At 40.6% G+C, this 19,364-nt stretch overlaps 1 protein-coding gene across 3 annotated transcripts in view; it reads left to right on the forward strand.

Annotated features, from left to right (window-relative positions):
- CEMIP2 (cell migration inducing hyaluronidase 2) overlaps positions 1-19,364 on the forward strand; it is an 80,674-nt gene that overhangs the window by 20,127 nt on the left and 41,183 nt on the right. For all 3 annotated transcript variants that reach the window (XM_063080529.1, XM_063080530.1, XM_063080531.1), the window contains exons 3-10: positions 1,425-1,565; positions 2,161-2,722; positions 6,386-6,555; positions 10,300-10,488; positions 14,825-14,994; positions 15,872-16,081; positions 16,420-16,625; positions 16,766-16,835. In XM_063080529.1, the coding sequence (XP_062936599.1) occupies positions 1,425-1,565; positions 2,161-2,722; positions 6,386-6,555; positions 10,300-10,488; positions 14,825-14,994; positions 15,872-16,081; positions 16,420-16,625; positions 16,766-16,835 (1,718 nt within the window). The remainder of the gene's footprint in view (positions 1-1,424; positions 1,566-2,160; positions 2,723-6,385; positions 6,556-10,299; positions 10,489-14,824; positions 14,995-15,871; positions 16,082-16,419; positions 16,626-16,765; positions 16,836-19,364) is intronic.

Here is a 19,364-nt window from a genome sequence, read left to right on the forward strand (position 1 = left end):
TGCAGAGTGGAAAAACTGATCCTCAACAAATACTTGTTTATCAAAATTGAACATATGATTTTATTTTATTTATTTATTTTTTGTCTTTTTTGTGACCGGCCGCACCACACTCAGCCAGTGAGTGCACCGGCCATCCCTATATAGGATCCGAACCCGCGGCGGGAGTGCTGCTGCGCTCCCAGCGCCGCACCCTCCCGAGTGCGCCACGGGGTCAGCCCTGCATATGATTATATTTTTCACCCTCCTCTTCCAAATTATGGCAGAGATAAAAGGTTTTACTCATTAACAACTTGTGGCAATGCAGAATACTTTCCTGTTTTTATTATCACCTGTTCAACAGAAAAATTCTAATTCTTAGTAAAGGAGCAATGTAAGTAAAGAACCTCATGTCTTTTTTTTCTTTTTATGTTTTCCTTTTTATTCCTTTATAAAATTATTTCCAGTCACACAAGTAGCATTTTTTCTTTTGCAACAAATGAAAATCACAAAGATAAAGAAAAAATATAATTCCCCCCACCCATTTTTCTCCTTCCTCATTATTGCTTCCTGAGGTAATCAACATAAACAGCTTATGCTATTTTCATTGGAAAACCATTTCTACATTGGTCTAGAGATTGTCATATCTCTTTTTTATTTTTAATTTATCATTATAGAGTATTGTTGTTTTTTGTGTCCCTTTACCAATTCCTCCTTTTCTTCCCTTCTTCTCGCTCTGTCATCAATATCAATATCTGTTCACTTGTCTTAACAAGTTCAATGAATTAAGAACCTCATTTCTTAAAGGAGGAACTTCTGTATCACTCAGTTTGTTAAGTAATCTTGGGTTTGGCTTCTCGAGAACCTGAAATTTCCTCATCTCTGCAAATGAGAAGTCATGTCTTTGGCAACTTGCAGTTTTGCTGGGAAAATGTGTGTGGTTGGACATGGTGATATTTCTGAGCTTCTGCCTGAGAAAGAGGTACTATTATCACCTACTTTATGACTCATGCATAGGAAGGAATTTGTAAGGACCTAATATACATATTACTCAGCAATTTCTATATTTTATTTATCAGCATGTTGTAAATGTATTCTTTAAAACAGCTTTCTAATGGACAGTTCATAATTTGCCTCTTACTGGTGGTTTATTCCCAGAGTAGATGATTCAGGGGAACTCCATTTTTACCTTGTCAAGTTTGACTTGAACTCTAGATGCTAACAACTTACTTTTGTGGTGACACTATATTTTAATGTTTTGAGGAAGTAAAGGACTTGATGTTTCTCTGCTGGGTGGGATAGGATTTCCATCCTAATGGCAAGAAATCAAAATATGTCAGCACATTACTTGCAGACTGCATCAAATGATGGTAGTGCATGGATTTGGCTAATGGCATTCTTGCATTTTGTTGGGTCTGATGGGATATCAATGTTGCGTTGTTTTGTAGAGAATTGCCCCGATCAAAATCCCCGTCTCAGGAACTGGGATCCAGGACAAGACCCTGCAAAACATGTTGTTATCAAGGAGGGAGATATGTTCCGTCTGACCTCAGATGTTACAGTGAATTCTATAGTCATTCAGGATGGAGGTAGGTAATGGTCCCTGCCTATGGGAACTGCGAGGTTGCTCTTTAATGTGGGAGATATTTGGTATTCATTATGTAGAAAACGATTCTTTGAATAGCTTTTTTCTCTCTAACCATGGAGATGTAAAAAGTCCCTAAGGTAGAACCATAGAATTCAAGAGCTGTGAGGACCTTAGAAATCACTCAGGTCAAGAGCCTAGGTTTATAGACAAGGAAACAATTCCAGAGAGGTAGTCTCTCATAGCTATGTCTTTGTGACAACTGGTCAAGAGTGATGAGAGAGTTAACATCAGTTAACATATATAAAAATGAGGTTCAGATACATAGGCTCTTAGTTATTTTTCTAGAAACGTTTACCTCTAAAGTGAATGAATGAAAATTCATTCTCACGGGCATTTTCAGTATGTTGAGATAGGAACTCTTCATTTTTTTCTTTACTATGTTTTGAAACCAGTTTAATTTGCTAAACAGACTTTTAGTCTTCTTTTTCCCAACCTAATCGTGCAGGTGTATTTTTTTCCCCCCTTAAGGTGAAAAATATTTTTCTGTATCTCAGAAAGATGTTTTAGAAGTTGGCTTACGATACTGTTCCTTGCAGGGCTGCTTGTATTTGGGGATGATAAAGGTGGATCCAGAAACATTACCTTGAGGACTCGTTACATCCTGATCCGGGATGGTGGAATGCTTCATATTGGAGCAGAAAAATGCCGCTATAAATCCAAAGCGACAATTGCCTTGTACGGCAGGTCAGACGAAGGCGAAAGTATGCCAACATTTGGCAAAAAGTTTATAGGTGTGGAAGCTGGTGGGACACTGGAATTACACGGGGAACGGAAGACATCGTGGACATTGCTGGTGAGGACTCTGCATTCCTCAGGCTTGCCCTTTGGGTCCTACACCTTTGAAAAGGACTTTCTCCGGGGCCTCAATGTCAGGGTCATCGACCGAGATACAGCCAAAATTTTGGAAATTGCAAAGTTTGATACCCATGAATACCACAATGAGAGTAGGCGACTTGAGGAATTTCTGAGAGTCCAGGATCCAGGACGGATTGTTGCTATAGCTGTTGGAGATTCGGCAGCCAAAAGCCTCTTACAAGGAACTATCCAGATGATCCAGGAACGCTTGGGAAGTAAGCTGATCCAAGGACTGGGCTACCGGTAGGCATGGCTTGTTCTTTTCTTCCAGCTCTGTATTAGAGTCTGTGTCTGTGTGAGAGGAGAGCAAGGGTGGGGGGAGAAACCAGTTTATACTACAGCCTGGCTCACCTGTCAGAATGGCCACCACCATGTGTAGGTTGGAGACTAGAGGGACGTGGAAGACAGGGCATGGGCTGCAAAAGCTCTTTTCCTGGCTTCAGTTTATGAAGCCCTTTGTGAACTGTAGTGTCAGGCTCATGAAAAGGTAAGAACAGAAATGTGGTCCTGAAAAACAATCAGACAGTTTGCCTCTGCGGATACTTCCTCATTTCATTACCTTCTGAAGATAATATGAAACTCAGGCTGATTGAGGCTACTTAGGAGTGGAAAAGTCAGGGCACAATTCCGTGCTAAGGTATAAAACCTGTCTTAAAAGCCCAAGGGGGTAGAACATGCACAATTTCCTTCTTTCTTTTTTCTGGATCCTTTGCGTGCTAATTGGAATCTGCTTGTTTGGCACAGGTCTATGGAGCCCTGCAAATGTGAGGGAGGAAAAAGCTGGAGGGCTAGGAAATTCACCAGATAGTAGAACTCATTCCCCCTGTTACTGTTCTTAACGCCTTATCCGAATTAATCATGATTTCCTAGTGCAGTTCTGTGTCTGGGAGAAGTAGCTGGCTCAACATTTAATTCAAAAAACAGAAGTTTTAATTCTGCTGAATGTTCTTAGTAAAGTTGGGGAATATCTGCAGAGAAAAAATTTAAGAGGACCTCAAAACCCACATGCTGAAATGACCTAGTTATTCTTTTCTTTCATGGTAGGTTGTTAGAATGGAATATTACCTATGGAAATTCTAGAGAAGGTTAAGAAGACAAAAATTAGTGAGCAGAAAGGATCTGTAACATTTTACAAATGGCTTTGTTCACCAGGGAATATTTAGGAACTGCTAAGTGCTGGACACCCATAGATGCTAAGACAAAAGGAAACTGTCTGTATTTAATCTAGTGGATGTACAGAGACCTAAATAGATGATGGTGCCACAGTGAGACACTTGCTGCAGTTACAAGCTGTAGTGGGACCATAAATAGAACTGCCTTGAAGTTGGCCTAGAGAATCAGTGCAGGTTTCCTAAAGTGAAAAGGCCTGAAGGAAGTTTAGGAGTGTGCTGTGTAGATACTGATGAAGGAAGGCTTTCTAGACAGGGAATTCCATGTATAGAACCTCAGAGGGTTTTTTTTTTTTTTTAATTGTTATGAAATGTAATACACATACAGAAAAGTGCTAAAAATAAGACTATAGTGTTCAGTGATTTTTCACAATGGGATATGTGGATAGCCACCCCCCAAATCAAGAAATAGAACATTGCCAGCCGTCCAGAAGCCCCCTCCTGCTCTGCACTAATCACTCGCTCCCCCACCAAAGGTAACCACTTTCCTGAATTTGTGGGATACACTAACATCTAGGTTTGCCTGTTTTTGAATTCATATAAATGGAAGCAGAAAATACATCATGTTTTTGTCTGGCTTCTTTGCTCAATGTTATGTTATTGAATGTCATACATGTTGCTGCCCATAGTGCTGGCTCATTTTGTTGCTGTTTATTTTCTATTGTATGGATATACCACAATTTATTTACTGGTGGACTTTGGAGTGGCTTTCCAGTTTGGATCTATTATACAAAATGAGTCAACTCTATATGCACATGTACACGTGTTTCTTCCCTCAAGTCTTGATGCGCATGTACACGTATTTCTATAATCCATAGACCTAGGAGTAGAAGCATGGTCTTTTCAAAGTTAGCAACCTGCTTTGTTTCATTATCCAGTCATGCCAGGGATTACAACTTCTAATTCTTCATGCCGTTATTGTTCCTAGATTTGCTTGATCATTAGCTGTGAGTATTTTGACTTTCTTTGGTTCCTATCCCTACTGTTTTCTAAATTCCCTTGAAAACATAGCTACTGAATTGACAGAGGAATTAGAGTTGTGATCTTTTGCCAACGTTCCATTGCATTGACATTATCTCCAGTGTTCATAAACACATACCCCTTTGAAGATAATGTTCTAGTGCATTGAAATTTTCCTCAAGTGGAGGAGGGCAGTAGGAGTGTTTTGGAGATACTGTAAATAGAATAGAGCATTGTTTTATAGTTGCTGAGGCAGTTCTGGTAAATAAAGGAAGCCTCTGGTATTCTTCCTTTCTTTTCCTCTCCATAGGAGATAATAAATTGAGACATTCTTACTTGATTCTTTCTGCTGTATCAAGGGATATAAATAGAGCTGTACAGCACTGTCAGCCAAAGAGTAGCTAAGCCACACCGGGGTGGCTGTGGAATTTATAAGGGTGTAGGCATGCTTTGGTTAACTTTTATCTGTGAATATCCAGCCATCTGTTTGGCATAGATTACATTCGGTATTTTTTTTCTAGAGTAGGAAGTTGACATTTTTCCTTTTATGTTTTAAACTGGCAGTCTTAAGGCAAATTTTCTCGCTTTTTTGTTATTGTCCATTTTCTTTGATTGATTTTGGCTGTTTGAGCAAGTCCCTCGGATATTTAGGATCACAGGAATAAAATGGTGTTTTCAGACACATTGCTTTCAACAAACAGACATAAGGTACATGAAATTTAAAATCTGTTGGATAGTAATTCTATAGCTTTGACTTAAGAATGTTAAGAAACCTTTAACTCACTGGTTCGCAATCTTGCCTGCACACCTGGATTCTGAAAAATCCTGATGCCTGGGGCGCATTTAGATCAATTACATCATCTCAGAAGGGAAGGACCTGCAGGCAATTGAAGTGCAGTCAAGGTTGATAATTACTACTCTACTCTAATCTAGGTGTTCTCAAAGTCCCCTGACAGCAACATGAGCCTCACGTGGGAACTTGTTAGAAAAGCAAATTCTCTGGTCCCACCTCAGACCCTTAGAGGGTGGGGCCTCCCACACTTTTGTGCGCCTTCCCCCAGGTGATTCTGATACTTACTAAAGCTTGAGAACCACTTCTCAAACTCAGTTGGTTCTCGTCTAGCTGCTCCTTCAGATCACCTGGGAAACTTTAAAAACATACTATGTTGAGGCCAATCTTTATTTTTTAATTTTTTTTTTAATGTTTTTGCTGGCTGGCCAGTATGGGGATCCAAGCCCTTGACCTTGGTGTTATCAGCACCATGCTACCAACTGAGCTAACCGGCCAGTGCTGGGCCCAATCTTTAAATATTATAATTGCATTGGTCTGGTATAGGGTCTGAGCATCGATGCATTTCTTAAGATCTCTGTATGATTCTATTATGCAGTTAGATTTTTGAGAACTTTGTAGAGAGTAGTTTAAAAGAGCAAGTGATAATCATCTTAAAAGAAAGAAAATAAATGGATCTGTGGCCAGAATGAAATGTGAGTGCGATGGGTGTGTATTGAGGAAGTAAGTCAATGATTAATAGAAGTCACGGTCATCAGTGTTTCACCTGTAACAGAGCTGGACAAACAAGTGTTTAAAAACCAGGTGTGTTTCCTTCTATGACGGTGGCAAGCTTTGGCATTGCAATCTTATATGGAAAAAGAGGCTTAGGGATTGGTAAAAATGAAATATGAGAATTAAATAGCACTTTGCCATAACGTCTTTGTTAGGGATTTGGGTCGGTAACTGTGACAAGTAATGAAACGCACATGCTCTTTTTCCTTCTAGGCAAGCTTGGGCTTTAGTTGGTGTCATTGATGGTGGAAGCACTTCTTGCAACGAATCTGTAAGGAATTATGAAAATCATAGCAGTGGTGGGAAGGCTCTTGCCCAAAGAGAATTTTATACCGTGGATGGTCAGAAGTTCTCTGTGACAGCTTATAGTGAGTGGATTGAAGGTAGGTAAGACATTGGTACTGTGACAGGTTTTTTTCTTTTGAAGTAGTATCGTATTCAAATGACTGGTTGGATTTCTCAACCAGTTGAAGTTGAAACTTATAGTTTACCTACAGTACTTAATCTTTTAGAACAAAGTCCAGTTGGGGTGCCCAACTAGAACAGGTCATTCTTTAGTTCAGAAAGCAATCTCTGGGTTTGGTGTGAGGAAGTGGTGTCTAGTATGGATGAGGAAGCTGGAATCAAGCCCCAGCTTCCTGCCTCCAAGGTTACTGCTGTTTCTACCCCACTGTGATTGCCTCTGGCAAAAAGCAAATGTGGGAGAGAAGCATTTCTTAGCAGAAATTTGGTCCTGTAAGTGGAGTTCAGTGTACTGCCTCTAGTAAGATTCCAGACCTCAAGTCAAGCTTTCCTTTGTAGGAAATAGTGTGTTTATTTGCACCTTACTGATAACTACTCATTTCTGGAAGAGGATATGTCAGGCTAGGGCCCCAGAGACCCTTCAAACCCATTGTCCAGACTGGGTTACTAGACCCCTCAAGTGCCAGACTGGGTTACCTGACTCCACGTGTCTGGCTGGGTCACCAGACCCCTCACATACAGGTCCATGAATGAGGTAATTGCAAAGATCCCGGGAGCCATTGGCAGACAACACAAGCTTAGTCTTCAGCTTCCTCAGCAGCAGTAGCAGCCTGGAGGAGGGGCACACTGTGTGTCAGAGCCACTCATCCTTTATACTTAGGTCCAATAACCAGGACACCTGTGTACAAGTTAGACAACCCAGGAACACCTGTGTGCACGTGCATATTTACATAAGATGCTCGGCAAGACTGAACCCCTGAGGGATCCTAACCATTTATCTTCACTTTCCCTACAGGGTACATTGTAGCTATCTGTTGTAGGATATTGTTTGTGTCCCATGTTCTCAGTCACTCTTACTTTCTGGACGAGGTGAAAATTCTCTCCAGGGAGCAGGGAGAATGAACTTCCTTTTTTACTTCCAATTCAGTAGTGGTAATAGCAGATAATCTTAGGGTTTTCTTTTCAAGCCAGAATAAAGTAAGGAATTATTGAATAGTACACACTTTTCCCACAGACCCTTCAAACCTGTTGTATAGACTAGGTCACCAGACCCCTCGTATGCCTGGCTGGCTCACTAGTCCCCTCACATGTAGGTCCACGAGCTATATAATTGGGAAAGATCCGGGAGCTATTGGTAGATGACACAAGCTCAGTCCTCAGCTTCCTTAGTAGCAGCAGAAGCCTCCAGCAGCAGCGGCAGTGGCCTCCTGGACGGTCCTGGGGGCTCTGGCAGCAATAGCAGCTTGTAGCAACAGCCTCCAGCAGTAGCAGCCTCCCTGTGGCTCCCCCAGGTTATCCCCGGGAGCAGGGGCACCATGGTTCCGAGCTACTCATCCTTTGTACTTATGTCTGATAACCCAGGACACACCGGTGCGAGTCAGACAATCCTGGAACACCTGGGTGCACATGTGCAGTTATGTTAGACAATAACCAAGGAACACCTGGGCGCACGTGCATATTTACATCAATTGCTTGGCAAGATTCCAAACCCCGGAGGGACACTGACTGTTTATCTTTGTTTTCCCTATACCTGACATTTTTTTTTTTAAAAACAGAAACAAATTCTAATGACCTTTTAGGTCAAAACTTATCTAGTAGTCTTTTTTAAGAAGCCTTATTGGAATTTTATGTAAGAAATGGATGTTTCTGAATTGTCCTTTTTTAGGGGAGTTTTTTTTTTTTTTTTGGTAAAAATCTGAAATTTTGGGTAGTGATTGTAGCTGCCATGAGGTTTTTGATTATCTTTATTTCTTAACTCATTTGTTTTGATTCTTGGGAAGGCAGGATAATAAAGAGGTTGAGAAATTGGGCTCTGGAATTAGATTAGCATTCAGTCCGGTCTCTACCATTTTTTAGCTGTTGTATTCGAACTCCCTGACCTTTGGTTTTTTCACCTGTAATGAATGTAATAGTTACTATCTCTCACAGTTGTTTTGATGAAAGGTTATTATGCATGTGGGGTTCCAACAACTGTTAGCTATTGTTGTAATTGTTAGAGTTATTATTATTAATATTATTATTTGGTAAAATTCCATTATAGGTCTTAGTATCTAGATGCAAGAAACATATCGATAAAATGCTTTAGATTTATTAGGTACTTTTTTGTGTGTGATTTGTAGAAACAGACAAGCAGGGTAGATCAGAGTCTAAAAAGATTCAAGACTTGCCCATGTTAGGTTTTATCTGTATAGCTGGCTCAGGACTGTAAGGATATCTGTATTATTCCTTGTTTCTTGCCTGAATTTCTCTCCTTTTGAGTCTCCTAACTTAAGTAAATGCATTCTTTTGCTGTCCCTTAGAGTCAGCATTGTAAAGTAGCCCCAGAGCATCATGCTGTTCGTTAGAAGGACAGATATTTATTAAAAAGATAGCTTTTCTCTTGTTTTGGCAGCTGGCCATATGGGGATCTGAACCCTTGACCTTGGTGTTATAAACGGCGCTCTAACCACCTGAGCTAACCAGCCAACCCCAGACAGCTTTGAAATGTGGTGTCTTTTATTCTCCATCAGTGTTATGAAGTAGCTTCCATCCATTCTGTACACATTTCCATTAAACCAGCTTTTGGCTTATGACAGATTGTGCTGTGGGTGTTCTAGAAGCAGGAAAGACTTCCACACTGGATTGCATGTAAAAGAAGAATGAGTAATGGAGAAGCTGGATCAGCTTTTCGGTTTTTGTCTGCCGAATTGGGAATCAACTTAGAATTTGAAAGGAGATATTAGGAGAGATCAGTAATTAGTAGTCACTAGATTGCATAATGTACATCATCTCAGGAAAGGAGCTGAGTTAGACAGGGGCACCATCATGTGACCTCAGGTCACATTGCAGGTCATAGTCATCCATTCAGCAGACATTTGTGGATATGTACTATGAACAAGACAGACGAGTGGATGCATAAATGGGTGTGCTCTGCTGCCTTTGCTGATGTGACTTCCAGGGAGGTAAGCTGTCCTCCCATTAGAAAGGAATGAATGGTAGCAGAGAAAATACCATGACAATACCAGAGAGAGGTTGCTTCCAGCAAGCAAGATTAGGAAGTCTTCAAAGATTGGCCTGAACTTTGTAGAAAGATGGACAGTATCTTGGTTGGTGAATAGTAGTGGAAAGACATTCTAGGTAAAGAATGAATCGTGAGCAAAGGCACAAAAATGAGGGATTTTCTGAGGCCAACTTTTGTTCTGAATATTAAGATTATATGTACATTAAAGTCCTGGCTGTTATCTTTTGCTTGGATCAAATTGAACTATTGGGTATTTATTACAGATCTATTCTGTTCTTGGCAACTTCTACCCAAATATGATAAGTTCTTGCTACATATTAAGATGGTTTGAGGGCAGTACTGTAGTTTTAGCACTGAGTTGAAGTACAGTAAGAGATTTGGGGTCAAGAGCCTTCTTCAAAATTATAAAAGAATAGTTTATTAAAGTAATGTCTTTTATACCATCATGGCTAGGAGTGCATGGGGCTTTCTCCCCTTGAGGGCAGGGATCTATATTTTCATATTTTTATCATTCATATCTGCAGAGTGACTGGGACATGGTTAGCATTAGTAAAAATTCGCTGAATGGTGTTTATCTTAAATTTTGATTTGTGAATCAGCAAGAGGGTTGATTTAGAAAAAAATTCTGTTAATGCATTGCTTTCTTGTTTTTTTTTTGGTTTAGGTGTTTCTCTTTCAGGTTTCCAGGTAGAGGTTGTAGATGGAGTGAAACTTCATCTGCTGGATGACGTTAGCGGCTGGAAACCTGGAGACCAGATTGTGGTTGCAAGCACAGACTATTCTATGTACCAAGCAGAAGAGTTCACTCTTCTCCCCTGTCCTGAATGCAGCCGTTTTCAGGTCAAAGTCAAAGGTATCAGACTGCTCAGAGTATTTCTTGGGAAACACTCTTTTCTTGGGATTTGTTTCCTGGAATCTTTTTTCCTTCCAATCATCATCATCTCCATCATCGATGTCAAAGGTCTTTGTAGTGCAGTGCATTGAACACTAGATCCCAGAGGATGTTAGATAAAAGTAGTTATTGAGCAATATTCTTGCTGTTAATGATTTGTAGCAAGCAAATATCATTGTTTCTGTGCCTCAGTATTTTTGTAAAAAAAAAAAAAAAGATGTGGACAAGATAAATTGATGTTTCAAAATCCTTTCCAGTTTCTTCCTTATTAATTTTCCACTATCAAAAAATAGTAAACTCAACTATCATTTAGATCCATTATTTAGCAGAAGTCTTTCTTAATTAAAAAAAAAAAAGGTTTTTGATTGCCTATTTGCATGACATAAAGTAGATCTCATTAATAGTTAAGGAACCAAATAGGTATTTTCATAAGACTGTATTTCCTACCATAATCTTGAATAATACATTTTTTGATAGAGAATAATACACAAAGAGATTGTTACCATAAGCTGTGTATAGAAAGAATGGCTGACATTTACCAGGTACTTACTCTGAGCCTGGTATGAGGCAAAACCTCTTTGTACGTAGCTTCATTTATGAGCTTCATTGTGCATTTCACTCTTTATATTGCTTTTCTTGCTTCTTTATCAAGATTATTCACTTGTGGGCTGGCCTGTGGCTCACTCGGGAGAGTGTGGTGCTGATAACACCAAGTCGAGGGTTAAGATCCCCTTACTGGTCATCTTTAAAAAAAAAAAAAAAAGATTAGACACTTGTGGTAAAAAACAAAAGATTTTACAGTAACTGTTCAATAAGTGCTGTTTTTCGGTAATTTAGAGTAATGGGTAATTTAGACCTTTGAAGTTTAAGAGAAAATTTTCTGCTTTGAAAAACTAGGGGGTGGGCCGAGCCTGTAGCACACTCGGGAGAGTGCGGTGCTGGGAGCGCAGCGACACTCCCGCCGCGGGTTCGGATCCTATATAGGAATGGCCGGTGCGCTCACTGGCTGAGTACCGGTCATGAAAAAGACAAAAAAACAAAAACAAAAACAAAAAGTAGGGTGATTGGCTCACTTGGCACTTTTCTCCTTTGTCCCGCGCTACCGTCTCGCCAGCAAGAACGACGCGGCACACAAAGGATCCTTCTGCAGATCAGCTTTAATGCATCTTGAGAGGGAGAGCATAAGCTTGCCAAAAATGGAGACCCCGAGCGAGGGAACCCGCGCCCTTTATATAGAGACTGCTCCTCGCCTAGGACGTGCTCCTACCTTATTGGTGGCTGCCTAATGGGCCCAGGCGTGTTACCGAGCAGCCCTGCCCTCCACCGGAAATCAGCGCCATCTTGTAATGGCGATTTCGGGCAGCTCCTCACATCTCCCCCTTTTTTATCATTTAAAGCGGCTGGTACAAGCTCGGCGGTCGCGGACAAATTAGCCAGCGTTCCTGTCCTAGGTCGTCCCTCCACAGACTTTGACCTTACCCGTCATAGGTTGACCCTATCGCCACCGGGCACCATGTCTTAGGTTGGTTCAAGTCTGGGGGAAGTTGCCCGTCTCTGGACACACTGGAGCCTGTTGTTACACATAGACCTGTTTGAGCAAGGGCGAACTCCTCTGAACAAGCTTCAGGGAGGCCAGCCAACAGAAAAAGGGGGGATGGGAGCCAGAGCAGGCTAATCCTTAAGCATGGACAGCCAAACGTCAGGGTTGGCCCCCTGTTCCAGGGCTAGAAATGCCTGGGCGATGACTACCCTGTCTCTCTGGGTCTGGGCTTTTAATCTGCAGACCAACCATAGTAGGAGCACAGTTCCCCCACATAAGAACATGCCAACCCCAATCACTCCTGCCCACTCCTTGAAGTGGGACACGGCCGTTTTAATCCATGAGGACAGTCCGGCTGCGAAGGAGACATCCACTCTTGTTGAATTCACGGACACAATGGCCATGCGCAGCTGGTTTATCAGGTTGTCAAATTCTCTCGTCCAACCTGTTGAAAGATGCTGGGATAATTGTTTAGACAAATTTGCAGCTTTGGTATACTTTTTATATTGGATACTGGTGACACATAACCCTGAATATTTCCATTGACACCCCAATTGAGCAATTTGCCATAAAACGTCTATTTGTTCCTGCACAAGATCCACCCGCTGGTTAACCACCATTAATCCTCCCTTCAGCTGAGCGTTTAGCGCAGTCTGTGTTTCTAGGGCCTGTGTTACCGCGGAGGACAAATTATTCAACGTGGTGGCAGTCTGTACCGTGGTAGTCAAGGAGACAGCAGCAGCTGTGGCTGCACCCGCCGCCAGGGATACGGCGGCGACTATTGCCGCCGTGAGACCAAAATCCCTCCTCTGCCTGAACAAGACCATAGTATTGGGAGCTTCTACTGGGACAGGAATCCATCTAGGCATTCGAGCAACTATGGCCAAATTGAACAGCGTAGCATTCCGGCACTGTGCATAAAAGCAAGTATAGTTATCACAAGCAATCTGACTCCTCTCATCACTAATATTAGTTAAAATAAACATGAAAGGAGGATAAAGGCAAACTGGTGTTGGCGGGACAGAGTAATTTGTTCCAAGCGGTTTTATGGACACAGTGGATTCAAAGGACTCAGTCACATTCCACTCAAAAGAGGCATTTCCCCAACCACCGCCTTTTGAAAAGGCAAACGGTGAAAGGTCCGTGCAGCTGCCATTTACCCCACACAACAGCCAAACATACTCATCCAGATTTAAATCTTCTAATTCTTGTTTTAAGGCCCCCAGCTCTTGCATAGGGTAGAGGCCTCCTTCTTTCCCTTCCAACTTTTGTCTGGGTTTTGAAATCCCTCCTTTACCGGCAGATGTGCCGGGAGTGTCACTTTGTTGTTTTAGAATCTCTCCCTCGTCCGTAGACTTACCGGGAGGGCCCTTTTTCTTATGGGAGACGTCTCTCCTCCTGCGGGTACCCATCCTCTCACTCCGTTCAGTTTCTGACATGCTGTCTTGGACCTAACCCCAGACCAAGAACAGGCATACCTCTCCGAACTTACCCTCCTGCAGTTCTGAATCCTCCCTGTCTCCAGGGGGTCTCCGAAGGTGCTGACGATGACACAAGTTCCCGGGTTTCGGCACCAGATGTCCCGCGCAACCGTCTCGCCAGCAAGAACGACGCGGCACACACAGGATCCTTCTGCAGTAAAGCTTTAATGCGTCTTGAGAGGCAGAGCACAAGCTTATCGGGGCGGAGACCCCAAGTACAGAAACCCGTTCCCTTTTATAGAAAACTGTCCCTCGCCTAGGACGTGTCCCTCTCTGACTGGCGGTCGTGCATCAGCCCAGATGACGCCACGGGAGAGGCAGAGACTGGAGGTCGGGGAATTTCCCAGCACATGCGCTCTGGGCTTATTTTTGCCGGGGTTTCAGTTCCGGCCGGCGCCATCTTGTAATGGCGATTATGGTGTGACGAGGGGAGCTCCCCACACTCCTTTTTCTCTGTTTCATTCAGTGTTGTACTTTTCCTTCTCCATAACATGATATAAGCGAATACAAACCAGAAAACAAAAAAATACCACCACTACAACAAAAATAGGGTACCATCTGGCATTATTTTTTTTTGGAAATTCCCACGCTTGTTAACAAGTGTACGTGATAACGAATCTCCATGAGCTCAATTCCCATGATTTATTTGTATTTTTCCTTCCTGAGTTAATAACATCAGAACGAAGCTCATCATTAAAGTACTTCTAACCTTACAGTAGGGCGGGAATTTAAAAGAATGCATAACATTAAAATAAAAAGTGGGAAAGAAAATATAATTTCTGTATTGGTAATGTCCAAATGCAGGTTACTTTGGCTTTGAAGTAGAAGCACAAACAACCTGAAACCCTAACTTCAACATCTGCAAAACCATTTGTTTTCAAGACTCACCGTGCATTTGGTGGTTCTTATGCCCTCAGGGGGGCAGAACAAGAGCATATGGACAGGAACTAGAGAGAAAGATGATAGTCAGTAGACAGATTCCAGATTATTAGTGTTGTTCAAGGAAGGGTTGAGTTCCTTTGGGGGTAGCAAGCCCTGTGCCCTGCATGGGTTCCAGAATTGGAAGGACAATTGGTAGTGAAGGGTCAGGCACTGGGTGGGGTGGGTGTACTAGATAATCTTTAAAATCCCTGCATCCTGGGGTTGTTTGACTCTAACGTATTAAAAAAGGGGAGCAAACATACCTTATTGACAATGTCTTGGGGTTATAAAGAGGAATGTCTTTTTGAAGTAAGTTTCATATTTTCTTTGTTCTAATATTCTTTTTCCCAACCAGAAACCCCTCAGTTCCTGCACATGGGTGAGATCATAGATGGTGTGGACATGAGAGCAGAGGTTGGAATTCTCACCCGGAATGTTGTGATCCAAGGAGAAATGGAAGACTCGTGCTACGCAGAAAATCAGTGCCAATTCTTTGATTATGATACCTTTGGAGGACATGTCATGGTAGGCAAAAGGATCGGATGATTTATTTGAAATCCTGGTTGCTAAATATATGTTTGAAAAAACTTTCAAGTTTTAGAATAAGACATATATGGATATTAAAAAGAGATATTTTATTTCTCTTGCAAATGACAAGGAAGAGGTTTTAGATAATTAAAAGAGAACATTGTACTTTCATTTAATTGACCTGGACCTGTAGTTCAACCATTTAAGAATTGTTCAGTGAAGAATTAAATCAATGTAATTGGAAGAAGCAATTATACAGAGACAAAGCAATGAATGATCTTGACATCCATGCATGTAATTTCTGAAAGAATCAATTGGTACTTTTAAAAAGGTGATACTAATAAAGGGTAAAACCAGTAGTATGCACATACGAAGTATGTTTCTATAAAAATATTTTTTTATGCAGATTTTTATTCTGTAAAAATATAAAGCACTTACTATATGGTAGGCAGTATTTTGCTATTAATCTATTGGACTTCTGGGCTGCATTTTTGGCTACATGTGTTTTAAAGTCACTTTTTGTACATTGAGCAGGCTGTGGTTTCTAGCAGCATTTCCATTACACTGATTTCCAAAATGTTGATCAGTGTTATTCCTTTGTTCTTAGTAATCCTGGTATTATTGAAAATCCAGTGTTTAAAAATATTGAGAGTGAAAATAAAAAAAAGGCTGTTAAGTTGGTAAAACTGCAGTGTTATAATACCAAGGTCATAAGGGGTTCAGATCCCTGTACTGGCCAGTTGCCAAAAAAGAAAAAAGAAAATAAAGGTTTTAATATGTATTCTCCTTCAGATACTCTTTATTAAAACAATATTTTTTGCTACTTTCCTGGTCTGAAAAGTATCAGATTGATTTCAGTTACCTTGTCTCATAGATAAAGAAAAATTTTACTTCAGTCCATCTTTCTTACGTGGAATTGAGGCGCATGGGTCAGCAGCACCTGGGACGGTATCCTGTTCATTTTCACCTGTGTGGAGACGTGGATTATAAAGGAGGGTACAGACATGCGACATTTGTGGATGGCCTGTCTATTCATCACAGCTTCTCGAGATGCATCACTGTGCATGGAACCAATGGCTTGCTGGTAAGTAGCCTCACATTATGTCCATGAGCATTACTGAAACAGTTAATCCTCACGACTTCTCAGTTATTTATAAGTAAGCTGTTTGACCACATGCCTTACTCTATCCTGTTTTTACTGAGAATTCTGCTATTTTTCTGTCTGAAGGAAGCCTACATTTTTAACTCCCCAAATTGTCCGGTTTAGAGATCAATAAAACCTGACATTTGACGTCCATTCTGCTAAGATTAAAACTCTTTTTGTATTTGTACTGAGCATGTGCTGCTCAGCTGGATAACACTTGTCACTTAACTCACAATCAATCTTGTTACTAATGACATTATACACTTGTATTTCTGCAGATAAAAGACACCATTGGGTTTGATACACTAGGTCATTGTTTCTTTTTGGAAGATGGTGTTGAACAGAGAAATACTTTGTTCCACAATCTGGGACTCCTCACCAAGCCGGGCACACTCCTCCCCACTGATAGGAACAACTCCATGTGTACCACCATTCGAGATAAAGTGTTTGGAAATTATGTCCCTGTGCCTGCCACTGACTGCATGTGAGTAACTGGCGGAGAGAAAAAATTCATGTGTGACAGTCAAGGCCTTTGACTTTTGGCAAAGATGTTTTGGGGGAAGTTTTTAGTAGGCAGGATTTTTCATGAAGAATGTTTAAATCACCTTCAAAAATGCCTTGCAGGGCTGTTTCAACTTTCTGGATCGCTCATCCCAACAATAATTTGATTAATAATGCAGCTGCAGGCTCACAGGTAAATAATATTAAAGTGTTTTCAGATGTTTTATATTGTTCATGTTTATAAATTTCTTGGTTTATATGGATGTAATGTCACGTGTGCTAAAATATTTAACCCAAGCATGACATTTCCTTGTACTGTTTGTTTAAGAGACAGCGGGTATGGTTGAGATTGTTCTTTTGTTTCTTCCAAATCCTTTGTGCTGCTTAGTATCTGTGAGTATAGTGAGACAGATGCCAAAGGGGTGAAAGGAGCTGGGCTAATCTCTATGTTATGTCATCTCCAGAGTGTATTTTTAGCGCATTATGTGCAATCTTTTTAGCTTCTCATATTTAAGTCACATGTGGCCAAGTAACTGATCATTTCAGTTTCTAGTGTTGATGAACAAAGAAAGCTTTAACTTTTTTTTATGGGAATGGATTATTCTGTAGAAGACTGTGACAGTTGTCACCCTGGTAAAGGGGCACATCTTTGTGTTATATACACTTGGGGATTTCATCTCCTTAGTAAAAACAGCTGAACTCAACTATGTGCCTTGAATTCAAAACACACACACACACACACACACACACACACACAAGAATAATTTTTAAGATAATAAGTGAAACATTTTTGGATGGTAGAAATGTCTCCCAAATAAGCTGGGAGAAATTTACATTTATAATTCAGTCTGATTTAATGATTTTATTTATAATGCAAATAAATCTTTTAAGACATTCTACCATTGAGATTGTAACAGTGCTGAAAACTACAGTATAGAAATATGAACTTTGCAGCAATACCGAAATATTCATATTTGTACATCATGGCTGTTTAAAATTTTAAGAAGGAAAGAAATATCTAGCATTGTTTCCTAGAATGAATGAAAAGATTAGTTGAAGGGGTATATTTTTTGAGATAAAAAGAATGCAAGCATCACTGGGTGATGATTGAACTCACATCTGTAATTTTTCTTAAAAACATAAAACATAATCTGAAGGTTCCTGTCAGTTGAAGATTCTTATTTGACAGGGAGAGGCCAGGACATTTGATCATTTCAAGTTTTTATTCATTCATTTTCCATCAGATAATTTTGAGGCCTGAATGGGGTTTGTGCTGAGCATTTCTAATTGGAAAGTGAGTTTTTGAGTAAAGATGACCAAGAGATTGATAAGCAGCCTTACCCAATATCATCTTCTGATCTATGTTACAAGTCAACAGCCAGAGCAAAGATTCCTTTCAGCTCTTTTCAGAAGTCAGGGGTTGAAGATTAAAGCAAATTGCATGTAGTCTATGGAAAATGCGAGGTGAGGTTGCCAGATACCCTTACTGGGGCTCATGTGAGAAAAGAAGAAAGCATTTCATGTGTGTTCTTCATTTTCATCCTGTGAGGTATTTCTTTCTCTTCTCTGTAGAGAAACTGTTCATGTAAGGCTAATGTTGGCAGGATTTTTCCTACCCTAGTAAATCAAACTGTTTCTTCATTGTACCTTTCCACCGCCTTTCACAAAGCTCCCTTTACCTGTTTTGACACCACAGTGTTTGTTTAACAGGAAATGCTACCTTCTTCCCTTACCCCCAGCCCCATCCCCAAACTCAGTCCCATCCTGGGAGGGACCATTCTGCCCGCAGCTTACAGGGATGTGGTATTCAGCCTTCTCACCAAACCTTCAATCTTCTTCCATTGAGTTGTCTGTTTTGTGTCCAAAAACATTGAGGTGGCAAACGTTTTTCAGAGTAGTTTGTTTTGTTAAGACCCATTTGTAAACTTTTTTTGTTGTTTGTTTGGATGCTGGCCGGTATGGGGATCCGAACCCTTGACCTTGGTGTTATAACATCACGCTCTGACCAACTGAGCTAACTGGCCAGCCCTCATTTGTAAACTTCCAACCAGGAAAAATGTTATATATTGTATTCATTTTAATATGTACTATGTATGCTTTCCATAATTCACCTCTCCCCTATGCTCCCAAAGGACTTTATTTGTTACTACTAATATAGTACTTATTACATATGTTATGTTGTTTAAGAATAGTCTATTGTACACCTGTACATACAGGGCACCAAATAAATGTGTGCTGAATTTGGATTAATATCATCTTTTTACACTAATTTAAGGTTTTAACAAGATGTTTAATCAAAGTTCCAGAACGTGAAGTTGTCCGTCACATTGGGCTGATTTCTAATTCAATTATAAAATTTAAAAAAAGGTCACAGGAATTAAGAACATTTATTTTCATTTTCATGTCTCCTTTTGAATGTCAAAAATTTTTAAACTGTTCTGCTTCTGTTATGGTGAGTAATACTGAAATTGAACAGACAGAGTTCAGACTGAGACAGCATCCTGATTCATACATGTGGTGGTTTTTTTTCTTTGGCAAAACTTGCCTCAGGACAGGAAGGGCATTCGAGTTGTTTGAAAGAAGTCAGTGAACTCTGCATGTCAGCAGACAGTTGTTTAATAGGCATGACTCATCTATTGATCAGATTTGGAGGTAAACAGAAAAAACCATGTTGCTTAAAGGCTGTGCTGTCCTGGTCACACGGAAAACTTATTTGGTTCTA

This window comes from Cynocephalus volans, chromosome 16, assembly GCF_027409185.1.
Source record: "Cynocephalus volans isolate mCynVol1 chromosome 16, mCynVol1.pri, whole genome shotgun sequence".
Classification (NCBI taxonomy): domain Eukaryota; kingdom Metazoa; phylum Chordata; class Mammalia; order Dermoptera; family Cynocephalidae; genus Cynocephalus; species Cynocephalus volans.